The 13963-nt window shown below is 38.3% G+C and overlaps 1 protein-coding gene across 1 annotated transcript in view; it reads right to left on the bottom strand.

Annotated features, from left to right (window-relative positions):
* Positions 1–10379: 10379 nt before the first annotated feature.
* Positions 10380–13963, bottom strand: part of LOC137722590 (uncharacterized) — a 22376-nt gene continuing 18792 nt past the window's right edge. Inside the window, exons 8-12 of the mRNA XM_088693779.1 lie at positions 11610–11822; positions 11354–11513; positions 11028–11067; positions 10728–10904; positions 10380–10580 (exon numbers count right to left, since the gene is read on the bottom strand). Coding sequence (XP_088549905.1) covers positions 11441–11513; positions 11610–11822 — 286 coding nt within the window. The 3' untranslated portion in view covers positions 10380–10580; positions 10728–10904; positions 11028–11067; positions 11354–11440. The remainder of the gene's footprint in view (positions 10581–10727; positions 10905–11027; positions 11068–11353; positions 11514–11609; positions 11823–13963) is intronic.

Genomic DNA, 13963 nt, shown 5'->3' with positions numbered 1-13963 from the left:
AAACTCGCCATACTGAAGATACATGCTTTACCAAGCATGGTGTACCTGATTGGTTTCCAGAACTTAAGAAGAAATTGCGGGCAAAGGACCGTGGCACAGTCGGATCCAATGGAGGTCGTGCCTCTCTTGCAGCGGCTACACCAACTGCTCCAGAGGCTGGGGCTAGCTCTGGAGATCCTAGTCAAACTTTGTTAACTCGTGCTACTACTGGTGATTCATCCTCCAATACAGGTATTGTGGGGCGTGTTCTCTTAGCCTCCGAAAGTGATCAACATACAGGTTGGATTCTTGATTCTGGTGCAACCGATCATATGACGTACGATAAAACTTTGTTTCAATATATGACAATGTCTCAGAGGAAAAGCATCGCGACTGCTAATGGGACTCTTGTCCCTGTGTGTGGCGCTGGCACTGTGCAACTTTCCCCATCTCTCCCTTTACATCGTTGCTTATTTGTTCCATCATTGTCCCATCACTTATTATCAATACCACAAGTCACTGAACAATTGGATTGTGTTGTTCTAATGTATCTGTCCTTTTGTCTACTTCAGGATATTCAGACCAAGGAGATAATTGGGCGTGGCACTAAGAGAGAGGGGTTGTATTATGTTGATGACGTCGTTTCAGGCAGGGCTAATGCGGTTCGAGCGTCACATACTAGTAGTTTGCAAGAAGTATGGTTATTGCATCGTCGGTTAGGGCATGCATCGTTTGGATATTTACGGCTTATGTTGCCTACTTTATTTAGTAGAATAAATGAATCAGACTTACATTGTGAAGTATGTATTCGTGCTAAAAGCCATCGTGCTTCGTTTCCTTCTAGTATGAATAAAAGGTCTGTGCCGTTTGAACTTGTGCACTCTGATGTTTGGGGGCCATCTCCAGTTGTTCTTCCTTCGGGAATTAAATGGTTTGTTACATTTGTTGATGATTGCACTCGTATGACATGGTTATATGTGTTGAAAAATAAGAGTGATGTTGGTCTCGTCTTTCGGTCTTTCTCTCAGATGATCCAGACTCAATATTCATCTGTGATTAAAGTACTACGGTCTGACAATGGTGGTGAGTACATTGCTTGTGAGTTGTCCGAGTTTCTTCGTGATCATGGCATTCTCCATGAAACGACTTGTCCTTATACCCCGCAACAAAATGGGGTTGCGGAACGGAAAAATCGCCACATCTTAGAAACCACACGTGCTCTTCTGCTTGGCGCCTCGGTCCCTAAGATGTTTTGGCCTGAAGCTGTTACTTATGCGGTCTATGTGATTAACCGTATGCCCTCTCGGGTTCTGAACTTTCAGACACCTCTTCAAGTCCTCACTCAACATGCTTCAGTAGTGTCGACTCATACTCTCCCTCCTCGAGTATTTGGGTGTGTCGCTTATGTGCATATTCAGAAAATTCATCGCACAAAGTTGGATCCGTGTGCCATTCGGTGTGTGTTTGTGGGTTTCTCACCTCATCAAAAAGGCTACAAGTGTTATCACCCTGAGACTAAGCATATGTATGTCACCATGGATGTGACTTTTTCTGAACTGGAGTTTTTTTATTCTTCTGTGCATTTATCTTCAAATCACCAGGGGGAGAACACTATTGGTGATCTGGAGTGGTTGGATCTAGGAGAAGACACAGTTTCATGCAGCACCGAACGTGCTGTTGTACTTTCTGACCGATGTGCTAATGTTGAGGTTCAGGGTTTTGCCGTGTCTGAACAAGTATATGAAGCAAATGAAACTGACGTGTCTGAGCAGTCGAGACAAGGGTCTGCCGCACCTGTCCAGCAGACTGCCGAGAGTTTTGCCGAGCCCAGTAGACAGCTGCAGCAGACACATACCGAATCTGTTAATGTGTTTTCCCCTCTCTCTAACTCCGAAGTGCCGTCCAATGAATCTTCTCTGAATACACCTGAGGTAAGTATCGTGGATGATTATGTAATTAACACAAGTGATAATGTGAATGTGTATAGGTTGCCACCAAGACAAAATCGAGGTGTGCCACCTGATAGATTCTCTCCGGAAGAAAAGGTGAAGTATCCAATAGCCAACTATGTCTCATGTGGTGGTCTGGCATCAGAACGCCAAACCTTGGTGAACAATATGGATTCAATTGAAGTACCAACTCGAGTGGAGGAAGCTCTAAAGGATCCAAAGTGGGCTCAAGCAATGGATGAGGAGATGTTGGCGTTACAAAAGAACAATACATGGGAGGTGACGTGTTTACCTAAAGGAAAAAAAACCGTTGGATGTCGGTGGGTGTTTACAATTAAATACAAAGCTGATGGGTCAATAGACAGGTACAAAGCAAGGTTGGTGGCTAAAGGATACACTCAAACATATGGTGTAGATTATCAAGAAACATTTTCTCCAGTTGCCAAAATGAATACGGTACGTGTTCTGATTTCTTTAGCTGCAAATATGGACTGGCCATTAAAACAGTTTGATGTGAAAAATGCTTTTCTCCATGGAAATTTGGAGGAAGAAGTGTATATGGATTTCCCTCCTGGGTATAGTGCTTATGGAAATACCGGAGTATGTCGGCTGCGTAAGTCACTCTATGGACTTAAGCAATCGCCTCGTGCGTGGTTTGACAGGTTTACCCAAGTTATGAAGAAGAACGGGTATCATCAGAGTCATTCTGATCATACATTGTTTGTTAAACGAAAAAAAGGTAAAGTGACGGCCTTAATCATCTATGTAGATGACATGATTATTACTGGAGATGACCATGATGAGATTTCGAAGTTGCAGAATAACTTGGAAGCCGAGTTTGAAATGAAAAACTTAGGAGACTTGAAGTATTTCCTTGGGGTTGAAGTTGCTCGCTTTTCAAGAGGTATTTTCTTGTCGCAACGTAAGTATGTATTGGATTTATTAAAGGAAACTGGTATGCTTGGGTGTAAGCCGGCAAACACTCCTATTGTTGAAAAGCATCATCTACATTTGGATCCAGATCAGAAGCCGGTTGATAAAGGAAGATATCAGAGACTTGTAGGGAGACTAATTTATTTGGCTCATACACGTCCAGATATTGCATATGCTGTAAGTGTGGTGAGTCAGTTTATGCATTCACCGAGTGTAGATCATATGACTGCTGTTATGCGTATCCTAGCATATTTGAAGTCTGCACCAGGAAAATGAGTGTTGTACAGGAAGCACGGGCATTTGACAATTGAGGGGTTCACGGATGCTGATTGGGCAGGAAATGTGAGTGATAGAAGATCTACTTCCGGATATTTCACTTTTGTAGGAGGGAACTTGGTTACATGGCGGAGTAAAAAACAGAAGGTGGTATCACGGTCTTCAGCTGAAGCCGAGTATAGGGGCATGGCCCACGACATTTGTGAAATCCTTTGGCTTCGAAAACTTATCTGGAGTCTTGGGGTTAAGTCAAAGGAAACCGTGAAGCTATATTGTGATAACAAGTCAGCAAGAGATATAGCTGATAATCCGGTGCAGCATGACAGGACAAAACATGTGGAGGTTGATCGGCATTTCATTAAAGAGAAGCTTGAGAAGAAGATTGTGTCTATACCGTTTGTGAATTCGGAGGAACAACTTGCAGATGTTCTTACTCATGTTGTATGTAGTCGCAAGTTTGATGACTCACTTGTCAAGTTGGGCATGTGGGATATATATGCACCAACTTGAGGGGGAGTGTAGACGTGAGTCACAGTTTAGACGGAAAAAAAAGGGAATGTAAATAGGGTAAATACTAGGAGTCCTTTATTAGGAAGGAAGGGTTTTGTATATATCCTGTTTTTATTTGTTTCCTTGTAGGCTACGGATTGTATATGTATTTAGTTCTGAAGAAGTATCAAATAATATATGAAATTCCCATAACATTCTTTTGATAGTGCTTCAACTTATTGTTATCGTACGTGGACTGGATCGTCTGTGTCGTTGGCCTCATGTACTGTCTACATTATTAATTGCAACCTAATAATCTTTTCTCTGTTGCCAATCAAAATATGGTTTGTTAATCCTTTGTTCTGTCATCCCCTATTGTTTACATGCAATTTTGTCTGCATATGGCTTTCGATCGAGGTAATTGTTAATTTTTTGTCCTTTTCCTTGTCTTAATACGTTTTGGGCTTGTTAATTAATACTTAGCCTATTATGGAATCAAGTGGCGCTAGCCTTTTCATCGAAAGGGCAATGGGGGCTCAAACTAGAAGGGAAAATTTTGGATATGATTAAGAGTATATTGTTTGATAATAGAAAGGCTTTTTTATTCACCACGGTGACCATAATATATGGTTACTCTTCCTTCGATTTTGAAATCAAAGAGAGACAATTATATGATTTTTTGGTCATCAGGTGACCAAGAGAACAAGATTATGTATATTAAATGTCGAGTTTATTTTTCTTTTAAGTCCAGCATGTTATATTGTTCAAGTTGTGAATTTTGTGTTAAATTTGTAAATATATGATTCCCAGCTAAAATTAGATCTTCAATAACATGGTATGTGCACTCGCCATGCATGCGTGCTGGTAATGAAATGGTGATAACGATGGTGGTGGAAGTGTCATGTGGTGATTGTAAGCAAAATGGTGGTATTAGAGTTGTAGTCTTTAGTAGCAGCGATAGTAGTGGGGGTGATGATTTGTTCTGGTGCCTGGCGGCGTGTTGTTGGGGTGGTGGAGGAGTAGGGATGGGGGAGTTGGTGATGATGGTGGTAAAGGTAACAATCATGATGATTGTGGTGTCGGTGGTGGTCATAGTAAGGTTGACGGTTATGCCCATGGAAACGATGTGGTGGCCATAGTGACAATAATGGAGGTTGTGGGGGTGGAGGGTGGTCATGGTAAGGCAATTGTGGCGACATGGTGATGAAAGTGATAAAAACAATAGTAATTGGATAATGGTGGGTGGTGGAGGTCTTTTTTTTTTTTTTTTTTTGGTTAAGCAATGGATTTTGTTAGATTAGGTTTTAGTTTAGCCACCGACAGAGTTCAAACCCACGCCGTCATGCAATGACTCAACTCCTCTCCACCAATGTGGTAAAGGGCCACCTATAGTGGTGGAGTTTATCATTGGAGAATTGAGACACATTGAAATCCATCAAAATCTTAGGAAAGAGGTTGGTTTTGATATGACAAAAAGATTACCATAAAAGCAGTAAAAATTCATAAAAATCGATGAAATATTAAAATCTTTTAAATTCAACGAAATTTTGAATACATTGAAGTTTTTGTAGACACAGAAAAAATCATAATTGAATACCACAAGATTTTCATAGACTTTTTAAAAGTCATAAAAACTTTTTGTTCAATGCATGGTGATTTTATTGACTCCTTAAAAGTAATATTGAATATACCTGAATATCAGAGTCAAGCAAAGTCCATTAAGCCTCATATACAATACTATCACCCTAAAATTTGATTTTAAAGAATTTTGGTAAGAATTTTAAAATGTACTTTATGTTTTAACAAATTCAGCTTCTCCAAATTTTGGAGAAAATTCACTCAAAATATGTCTCTAGAACCAATGAAAACTCCGTCAAACTCCAATAACCAATAGTAATAAATTCCTAATAATCTAATATAGCTTTCATTTTATTTTCAACACTGTCCCTTGATCCAATTTTCAGTCAACGGTGACCTATGGATAGGATCAGATGGTTCTCTCTGCAGCCTTTTGCTGCAAACCATTGTACAACTTTAACCCTATTATTCAAAGGGATAAAACATAATCAATCTTTCCATTTTCAGCATTACACTTTCTACGCAACTTTCTCAGATTATTTTCATTTGAGTTAATAGCCATGGGGTGAGACTCAGTTGAAATCGACTCCTTTGAGTTAAAATAGGGATGATCAGGGCAAGAAAAGGAATGCCCTAGTCTTGAGTTTAGGGCCAAAGCCCTTACCTTAGGCTTAGGTGTTTCTGTTTATTAGCAGCAATGCCAATGCTCGAACTTTTTGTAGGAGTTTCCGTTTTGTAGCAATATATTCAGTTTGTTCTAAATTTACACGTTATTAACAATATACCTGGCACTTCAGAATCGCCTTGGACGGTTTTTTATTTTTTATTTTCGTTTTTTCACTTTCTGTTTTTTGTAATTACTTGCTTCCGTAATGAACAACGTTGGCAATAAACTAATATAACAAAACAAACACCTTAAAACTGATCCATAAATAATTACATGTGGGATGGCGTCCTCCATCAAACGACAAAAAAGCATAGGGGGCTAACGTTCGAGTGCATTCTATTGATTCCTCAATGGTGTGGTTAGACTAAGCCTCGTGCACATAAACACTAATCTAATCTTGTCCTCAGGAGATTTTGGTTTGCCCTTTCGCGTTTCTTAAATTGCTCCAGCTAATGAAACGAAGGCTTAAAGCTTTCTCCTCTTAAATCTTAATGTTTCCCTATCTGTTATGGGGCATGACAGAGACTTCGTAGTTTTGGTTTCTTTCCATCTCCACGCGAGCTCTGTCTCGTATATATACTTTGCACAAGCTTTAAAATTTGTTCATATATGTGTTTTGCTTTTAAGCTCCATGACAAATTCTTGCGGACCTACCATGCATGCTTGGGTTTCACAAGTTATAGCATTTAAACATTTGAGACTGAGAGTTTTGACCATACAGATGTAACACGCAAGAATGTGCGGCGTGCAGATGCATGCATGTCCATGTAGGAGAAGGCTTGCATACATTATATGTATTTGATAGCTGGTACCTGGAGCAATTTAAAAGGGTCTTAGAAAGACTGTAAATGTGATGTAGATCATATATTGCGGAATAGACTGTCGATCAAGTTAAAAGATATAAATTTGACAACAAGAAGAAAACTTTATAAATTTGAATTTTGGTGTCTGATTTGGGTCATAAAATGTCGTTTTGAAGCCAACAACGTTATAGGTCCAAATCGATCTCAGCCACAAGTCTTCTAGTGGATTAATGATTCCATATACACATGTATCATGCATTCAAACTTCAAAAGGACAAGTATATATATATATATGCTTTTTTTTGTGTGTGTGTTATTGATGGCCACTTACTATATAGTTTAAAAGTAGAAAAGAGTTTTGACTTTTGTTAATTTATACATGATGGTTGCATTTTCCCTGTATAACACTTGCAGCTTACTTTAATATATGAAGGTGCTTCAAGCATAAACACAAATAAAAAAATGACTACTGAACACGATAACATATATGAGCGTACCTACTTGCATTTCATATGGACTGAGAAAAGAAAAAGAAAACAGATAAACCCTGCAACCCAGAACGAGTTCAACTTCAAGCTTTGTAATTGTATGTAGAAATTAGAAGACTTTGATCATTGATCAAACCCTAATGCCTTCACTTTCTAACTCTGATGTGACTTCAAAATCTATGTGAAGTCAATGTGAGGATAAGAGAAACATTCCACTTGGGAAAAGCTAAATACCTTTTAAATATAATTAGTAAATTTTACGTTAGGAAACTTTAACAAAAAACTTCCGGTATTGTTTATTTTAACGAAAAATCACATTTATATACTACAAAGTCAATTCTAATATTATTCACTTTACCCTTTATTTTATCTTTATCGTTAAAACTTAAAATTTTCAAACATTTTTCATTAGTTTTATTTTTATCTTATCCCTTGTCACTTCCTGATATAAGAGCATTAGCTATCCTTTTCTGTTCACCAATATAAAACTCAAAAAGTGCATGTTCCATGTGAGCCAATCATGTATCCAGCTACTAACCCTTCTGTTTTTTTAATTTCTTTCCCATCATCATGATTCTGTGGAAAATGATACTCCTTTTACTCTTTTCCGTACCATTTCAACTGAAAAAGATATATTTATTGGCGTGTTTAGATCACGAGCATATTATGCTATATGTTATTATACAAATAAAGGGGCATGTGGAAAAAAAAAAAAAAAATTTCCCTCCACTTGATGAAAAACATATGATGTACCGTACTATTCTTGTTACATTAAAAAAAAAAAAATCCTGAATAATGAACAATATTAGGTAAATATATTGCTCAACTGCTGGTATATTTTTATTTCAAAAACCAGAATTATCATTACATACAGTACTAGTAACTTCTCCATGCCACGATCGATAACTAACGATCATAACAACTTCCTCGAGGTTTCAACAGATTTTCTGGTTTTGAGTACATGCACTCATGTAAAATACACTTAAAACCGAAACATACTTGTGCTAGTGTAGATACTGATTTTTTTTAATGATGTCTGGGATCAGGACCTCCGGGACTTGATCGCTTCGGGTAGTAACGAGTTTGGTTCGCGTCTTTTATCAACCAAACGTTTAGTAGTTCCCTAGCACTTCCTGCCAATGCTTGTCTCGACCTGGTTAAATTCTTCTTCTCCCGACTCGGACTGAGACGCCGAGTTTCAGCACTAGAAAATAGCAGCAGCATTAGTACGATGCAGGCACAACATCTCCAGTTAATGAGCATTTTTCTGGAAAGGGTTACATAAAAATGCTAGACTTGTAGAGACTCCCCAAGTGAGTATGATATATATATATATATATAAGATTAAACACCATCAAAGTGTTCCATTTTTTGCTATAATACTATTCAAAGTGGGTGGAAATGAGACCTCACAAAGCCCATATTATAATGCTTTTTTGTTGTGTTTTGTCCCTTTGACCCCTTTTTCACTAATCGAAAATAACAAATACCGACCAACTCTTTGTACTCAAACAATACGCTACATCCCCCCACCACCACCACCACCCCCTCTCCCTCCCTCCCCCTCTACCCTCTACCATTAGATGAAGTCTATAAGCTGGGACATTTAAACTGAATAAATTTCATCTCTTACAACCTCTCAGGCTGTTTGTTTAAGTGAGCATTTGCCTTGGGTGCTCCAATGATAATATTGATTAGGGTTTCAAGGCACCTTTTGAAAATCAAAGGGGAGTAGGTTAATAATTTGGCCGGCTTTAGTCGGCTAAAAATTATGTGTGGCCGGCCGGATTTTCTTTCTCTATACTTCAAGTAGAGTTATAGGCTCTCCATGTCCATATTCTCCTAAACTTTCCATCAACGAAGGAATAGACTAAGGAAATCAAAAGGTCCATATATAGTATTACCAACTGAAGCCACCGAAAATCCTCAAAATATTCCTAAGATGTTATGGTGTCGAGCGCCATTGAAAACTTCGGTGTCGTCGTCGTTTTATTTTGGGAATTCACAGGTTTGGAGAGGAGTTCACGAGCTAAAACAATCCATGTATTGAGTCCTGTAATATATTTTTCAATAATTGGTGGATAATTGCCACAGGCGTCTCAGATAAGTTGGGTAGGTGATTGTAGTTAGGGAACTTTGACGAAAAACTCCCGTACTGTTTATTTTAACGAAAAACCATATTTTTACACTAAAAAGTCAACTTTGATACTATTCACTTTACCCTCTATTTTGTCCTTATCGTTAAAACTCAAAGTTTTCAAGCTATTTTTATTAGTTTTCCTTTTTAGAGTTATTACATGAATTGTAAATTATGTAGTGGGTGTTTTCGGTATAGAAGTGCCTTCAAATAAATGAACAACCACATTTTTACACTAAAAAGTCAATCCTGGTACTATTCACTTCACCCTTTATTTTGTCCTTATTGTTAAAACTCAAAGTTTTCAAACCATTTTCATTAGTTTTCCTTTTTAGAGTTATTACATGAATTTTAAATTATATAGTGGGTGTTTTCGACATAGAAGTGCCTTCAAATAAATTGGGGAGTGGCAATGAAGCCTTCTAGACTAGAAAGAAGACAATACCATTTACATTAAGAATGGGGATAGAACGAAGCTATGGTTTACAAAGTGATCGATCTTTCATGACCTTATCATTTAGATGCCAATGGTAATTCAGAAGTAATTAGGAAGAAATATAACCAGAACACCCGTATATATGATCTTTAGACGGGAGATTTATATACAGAATCGAGTCAGAAACCTGATTGCGTCCAAATAAGAACATAGTATATATATTTAGGACGGAAAATCTGAAAGAGAGATGCCCAACTCATGCTAGCTTCTGAAGAATTGGCAGTCCGACTTCAGAAGAACAGCTTGTAACATGCTAGTAAGAAGTTGTAAACTCAAGGCTTGATTCAACTCTGAAGCGTCGCATTTAGGTTTCAGATGATCCTTTGTGTAGCGGATTCTCGTTGTCTGAATAGAAAGCATAACACGATCCTGATATTCAAACAACATAGTAAATCATTGCTATAACAGTATAACCACAGTTTTACATGCACTACTTTAAGTTTGTAAAGAAAAATAAGGCAACCCAACCTGTCATTGCATATAAGAAGCTTTTTTTATATAACAACTGTCGGCGATCTTGAACATGTCTGAAGCTCCTTTAACACCAGTTTGGCGGCAAATTTCTGAACTTTATGAATGTGATTAATTATTAAGGAAAATGCAACTTTATCTCAATGATCAAAACGGTAGACAGAAAAACAGGAAATTAACATCTAAAACAGTCTGAAGGATATCTTTGCTTCGTAAATGGGATGGTTAAGCATCAGTAGATTATTGTTGTTCACAATAGCTCTAACTTGCAATTCCTTGGCTTCCTCGTGTTTCTTTCTCAGCACGTTGCATATCTGCAAGGAAGATAATTGGCGATGCACAATCACTCGAAATGGCGCTATATACTCAAATTATGACAGAAGATAATGATGCCTTGCAGTCCTATTTCTCTTTATAATGCACACACAGTGTTACAGTAAAAGTAGTGATAATTTACTCACATCTTCAAGCTCCTTAGCGTACGCTTCAGCCTTTTCAACATTTCCATCATTTTCCATTACTGAAGGAATATCAAGTTCCATCACAGTGATCCCACAAGGACTACCAAGTTCAGAGGTCCGATGGTCATCAAAAGTGCTGTTAGTCTTGCTCTCCACATTACTATCATGAATGCAAACCTAGCGAAAACGTAAAGAATATTTTAGTAAGTTTATCTAGTACAGGCTCCCACCTATAATTCACTTCATAGACACACTTAGCAGTCATTATAAATCATTAATACTATAGAGTTAGCCAAGAACCTGTTCTGCAACCACTTCTTTTGAAGGTTCTTTGAAGTTTCTGCACGTATTATTGGAAAAAGAATGTGAGATGTCAGCAGATTTCCAGTAAACCACTTTAGAACACGTAAATAGTAATAGGCTGGAAAAAGATTCAGAACAAGAAGTTAAACACATATCTGCAGATCCCTGCAAAATAGCTTCGTGTAAGAAATCGAGAAAGTTTAATAAAATTTTCACAAATCATTTGGATAGAATAGAACACAGCTTCAAATAAGAATGCTAAAGTCATGATATCATTCCAAAGAGAACTCGGAAGTTAAAGGAATGGGTTAATAATAGAAGACCTCAAATGTTTTTCGCTTCAAGGAAAAGTTTGGTGGCTTTTGTTTCTCACTGCGATCAACAATCTGGGCCGTCTTTGATTCCGCATTTCATTGCACTTCCATGTTTTGCTGTGGACTCCTCTGGGAAGCATTCGATGAAACTTTACTGCCACCAATATTCCTACATTTAGAAACATCAAAACATTCAACATCACAATCAAAACATTTCTCCATAGAAAAGAACTGAAGAATAGGAATAATTACACTCGCACCATACTTTGAAATGTTCAAGGTAGAAAGGTCGGTTTTCTTCTGGGCAGGTTTATCAGGACAAAGTTTACTCCCTTCAGCTGTAATGATCCTTGTGTTCCTCATAGACTCCAGGCTTGAAAGCATAGATTTAGGATTTACACATGTCTGAGCACTAGGTTTTATAGTCTTCTCAATTGCGTTGGAAGGATTTGCTTGACCACTAGAAATATTCACATGCCTGAGTACATATATTGACAGTCAGATGTTTCACTAGAAGGTCCTGTGGACCATTGATAATGTTGCTGAACAGTGTACAAAATAAATTGTCATGTGCATGAGAATAAGCAGAGTCACATCTTTGCATAAGAACATGTTGAATAAGAAGAGTATCCAAGATAACTCTAATGATCCCAAGAAGAAGAAAAATAGAGCACACTTTTAAAGAAAGCTCACAAAACAAACTAATTAGCAAAGCTTTTCTTATTTAGCTCTAGGCTTTGTTTTTCCTTGGATGATTACAATGCTTGGGGACTTGGGGTATTTATAGCAAACCAAATGAAAGCTACACCACACACTTAATTAAACTAAGATTATTTGCTACCACACAAAACTCATTAATTGCACCTAATTTTTTCCACTCAACCATACCTAACATTGATTCTACCTAACATTGATTCTCAACACTCCCCCTCAATGTTAGCTCTCATTCTTTGCACTGTGCTGAGCAGACAGCATAAATTTTCGAGCTTGCCTGTACTTAAACTTTTTGTGAACAAGTCCGCAACTTGATCATTCGTCTTGACCTGTCTCATCTCAATCTCTTCTTGTAGAACCTTTTCTTTGATAAAGTGGTAGTGCACTTCCACATGTTTAGTTCTTGCATGAAAGACTGGATTTTCCGCCAAGCGAATGGCCGATTGGTTATCACAGTACAATGGTACTGGATAATCTACTGGTTGATGTAGATCACTCATCAACTGTACCAGCCATGCATTCTCTTGAGCTGCCATTGCTGCTGCTCTATACTCTGCTTATGTGGTTGACAAAGATACCGTTGGCTGTCTCTTGCTACACCAAGAGATGGTTCCAGAACCAAGCTTAAACACATACCCAGTTGTTGATCTCCTGGTGTCATGATCTCCCGCATAGTCAGCATCACAGTAACCAACTAACTTGCAGTCTTCACCTTTCTTGTACAAAAGACCATAGTCAATTGTAATCTTCACATATCTCAGTATTCGTCGAACTGCTTCCAAATGAGGCTTCTTTGGATTTTGCATGTACCGACTCATCACACCAACTGCATAAGAAATGTCAAGTCGAGTCAAGGTTAAGTAGATCAGACTACCTACCAATTGTCGATACATTGTCGCATCTTCCAAATCTTTTCCTTCATGTGCAAACATTTTGGCGTTTGGTTCCATCGGTGTCAAAATTGGCTTGCATTCGAGCATTCCAAACTTCTTCAATAAATCTTTGGAATATTTTTGCTGACAGAGAAATATTCCTTCTTGTGTGCGATCAATCTCTAGACCAAGGAAGTGCTTGAGTTGGCCAAGTTCCTTCATCTGGAAACGGACTGATAAATTCTCCTTCGTCCAAAGAATTTCTGCCTCATCATCACCGGTTATGATCAAGTCATCCACATACACTAGCACGATAGCTAGCTTTCCTTCATTGGTTTTGACAAACAAGCTGGAATCTGCAGGTGTTACTGAATAACCATTTTGTGTTAGAAACTCTGCAATCTTACCGTACCACACTCTTGGTGCTTGTTTCAAACCGTAGAGTGCTTTCCTTAACTTGCACACGTACTCAGGATGAGCTTCGCTTTTAAAGCCCATTGGCTACATCATGTAGATTTCCCGATCTAAGTCTCCATGCAAGAAAGCATTCTTCACATCCATTTGGTATAGATTCCAATCTTTGTTAGCTGCAAGTGCAAGTAGGACTCGTACTGTTGTAAGTTTTGCCACTGGACTAAACGTTTCATCATAGTCTAGTCCGTACTGTTGAGAAAAACCACGAGCTACTAGTCGTGCCTTGTACCTCTCGATTGACCCATCTGGACGACGCTTTATCTTGTAAACCCACTTACAGGATATGGGTTTAACATCTCTTGGCTTTGGTACCAGATCCCAAGTTTGATTTTGCTCAAGTGCATCAAGCTCTTCTTTCATAACTGTCATCCACTCAGAACTTTGTGATGCTTCTTCGAACATCTCAGGTTCTGTTGCTTCTTCAATTATGGCTGCATTGGCGTATTTGGGATTTGGTCTCCGTGCTCTTGTTGACATTCGGAGTTGAGATTGTGGAGTTCATTCTTCCGGTACACTAGGCCCACCTTCTTCGTCTGGTTGTTGATACATGCCAGTTTGC

Source organism: Pyrus communis, chromosome 5, assembly GCF_041283825.1.
Source record: "Pyrus communis isolate YQ-2024b chromosome 5, ASM4128382v1, whole genome shotgun sequence".
Taxonomy (NCBI): domain Eukaryota; kingdom Viridiplantae; phylum Streptophyta; class Magnoliopsida; order Rosales; family Rosaceae; genus Pyrus; species Pyrus communis.
Note: the sequence above shows the minus strand (reverse complement) of the source record. Positions and strands in the feature narration are given on the sequence as shown.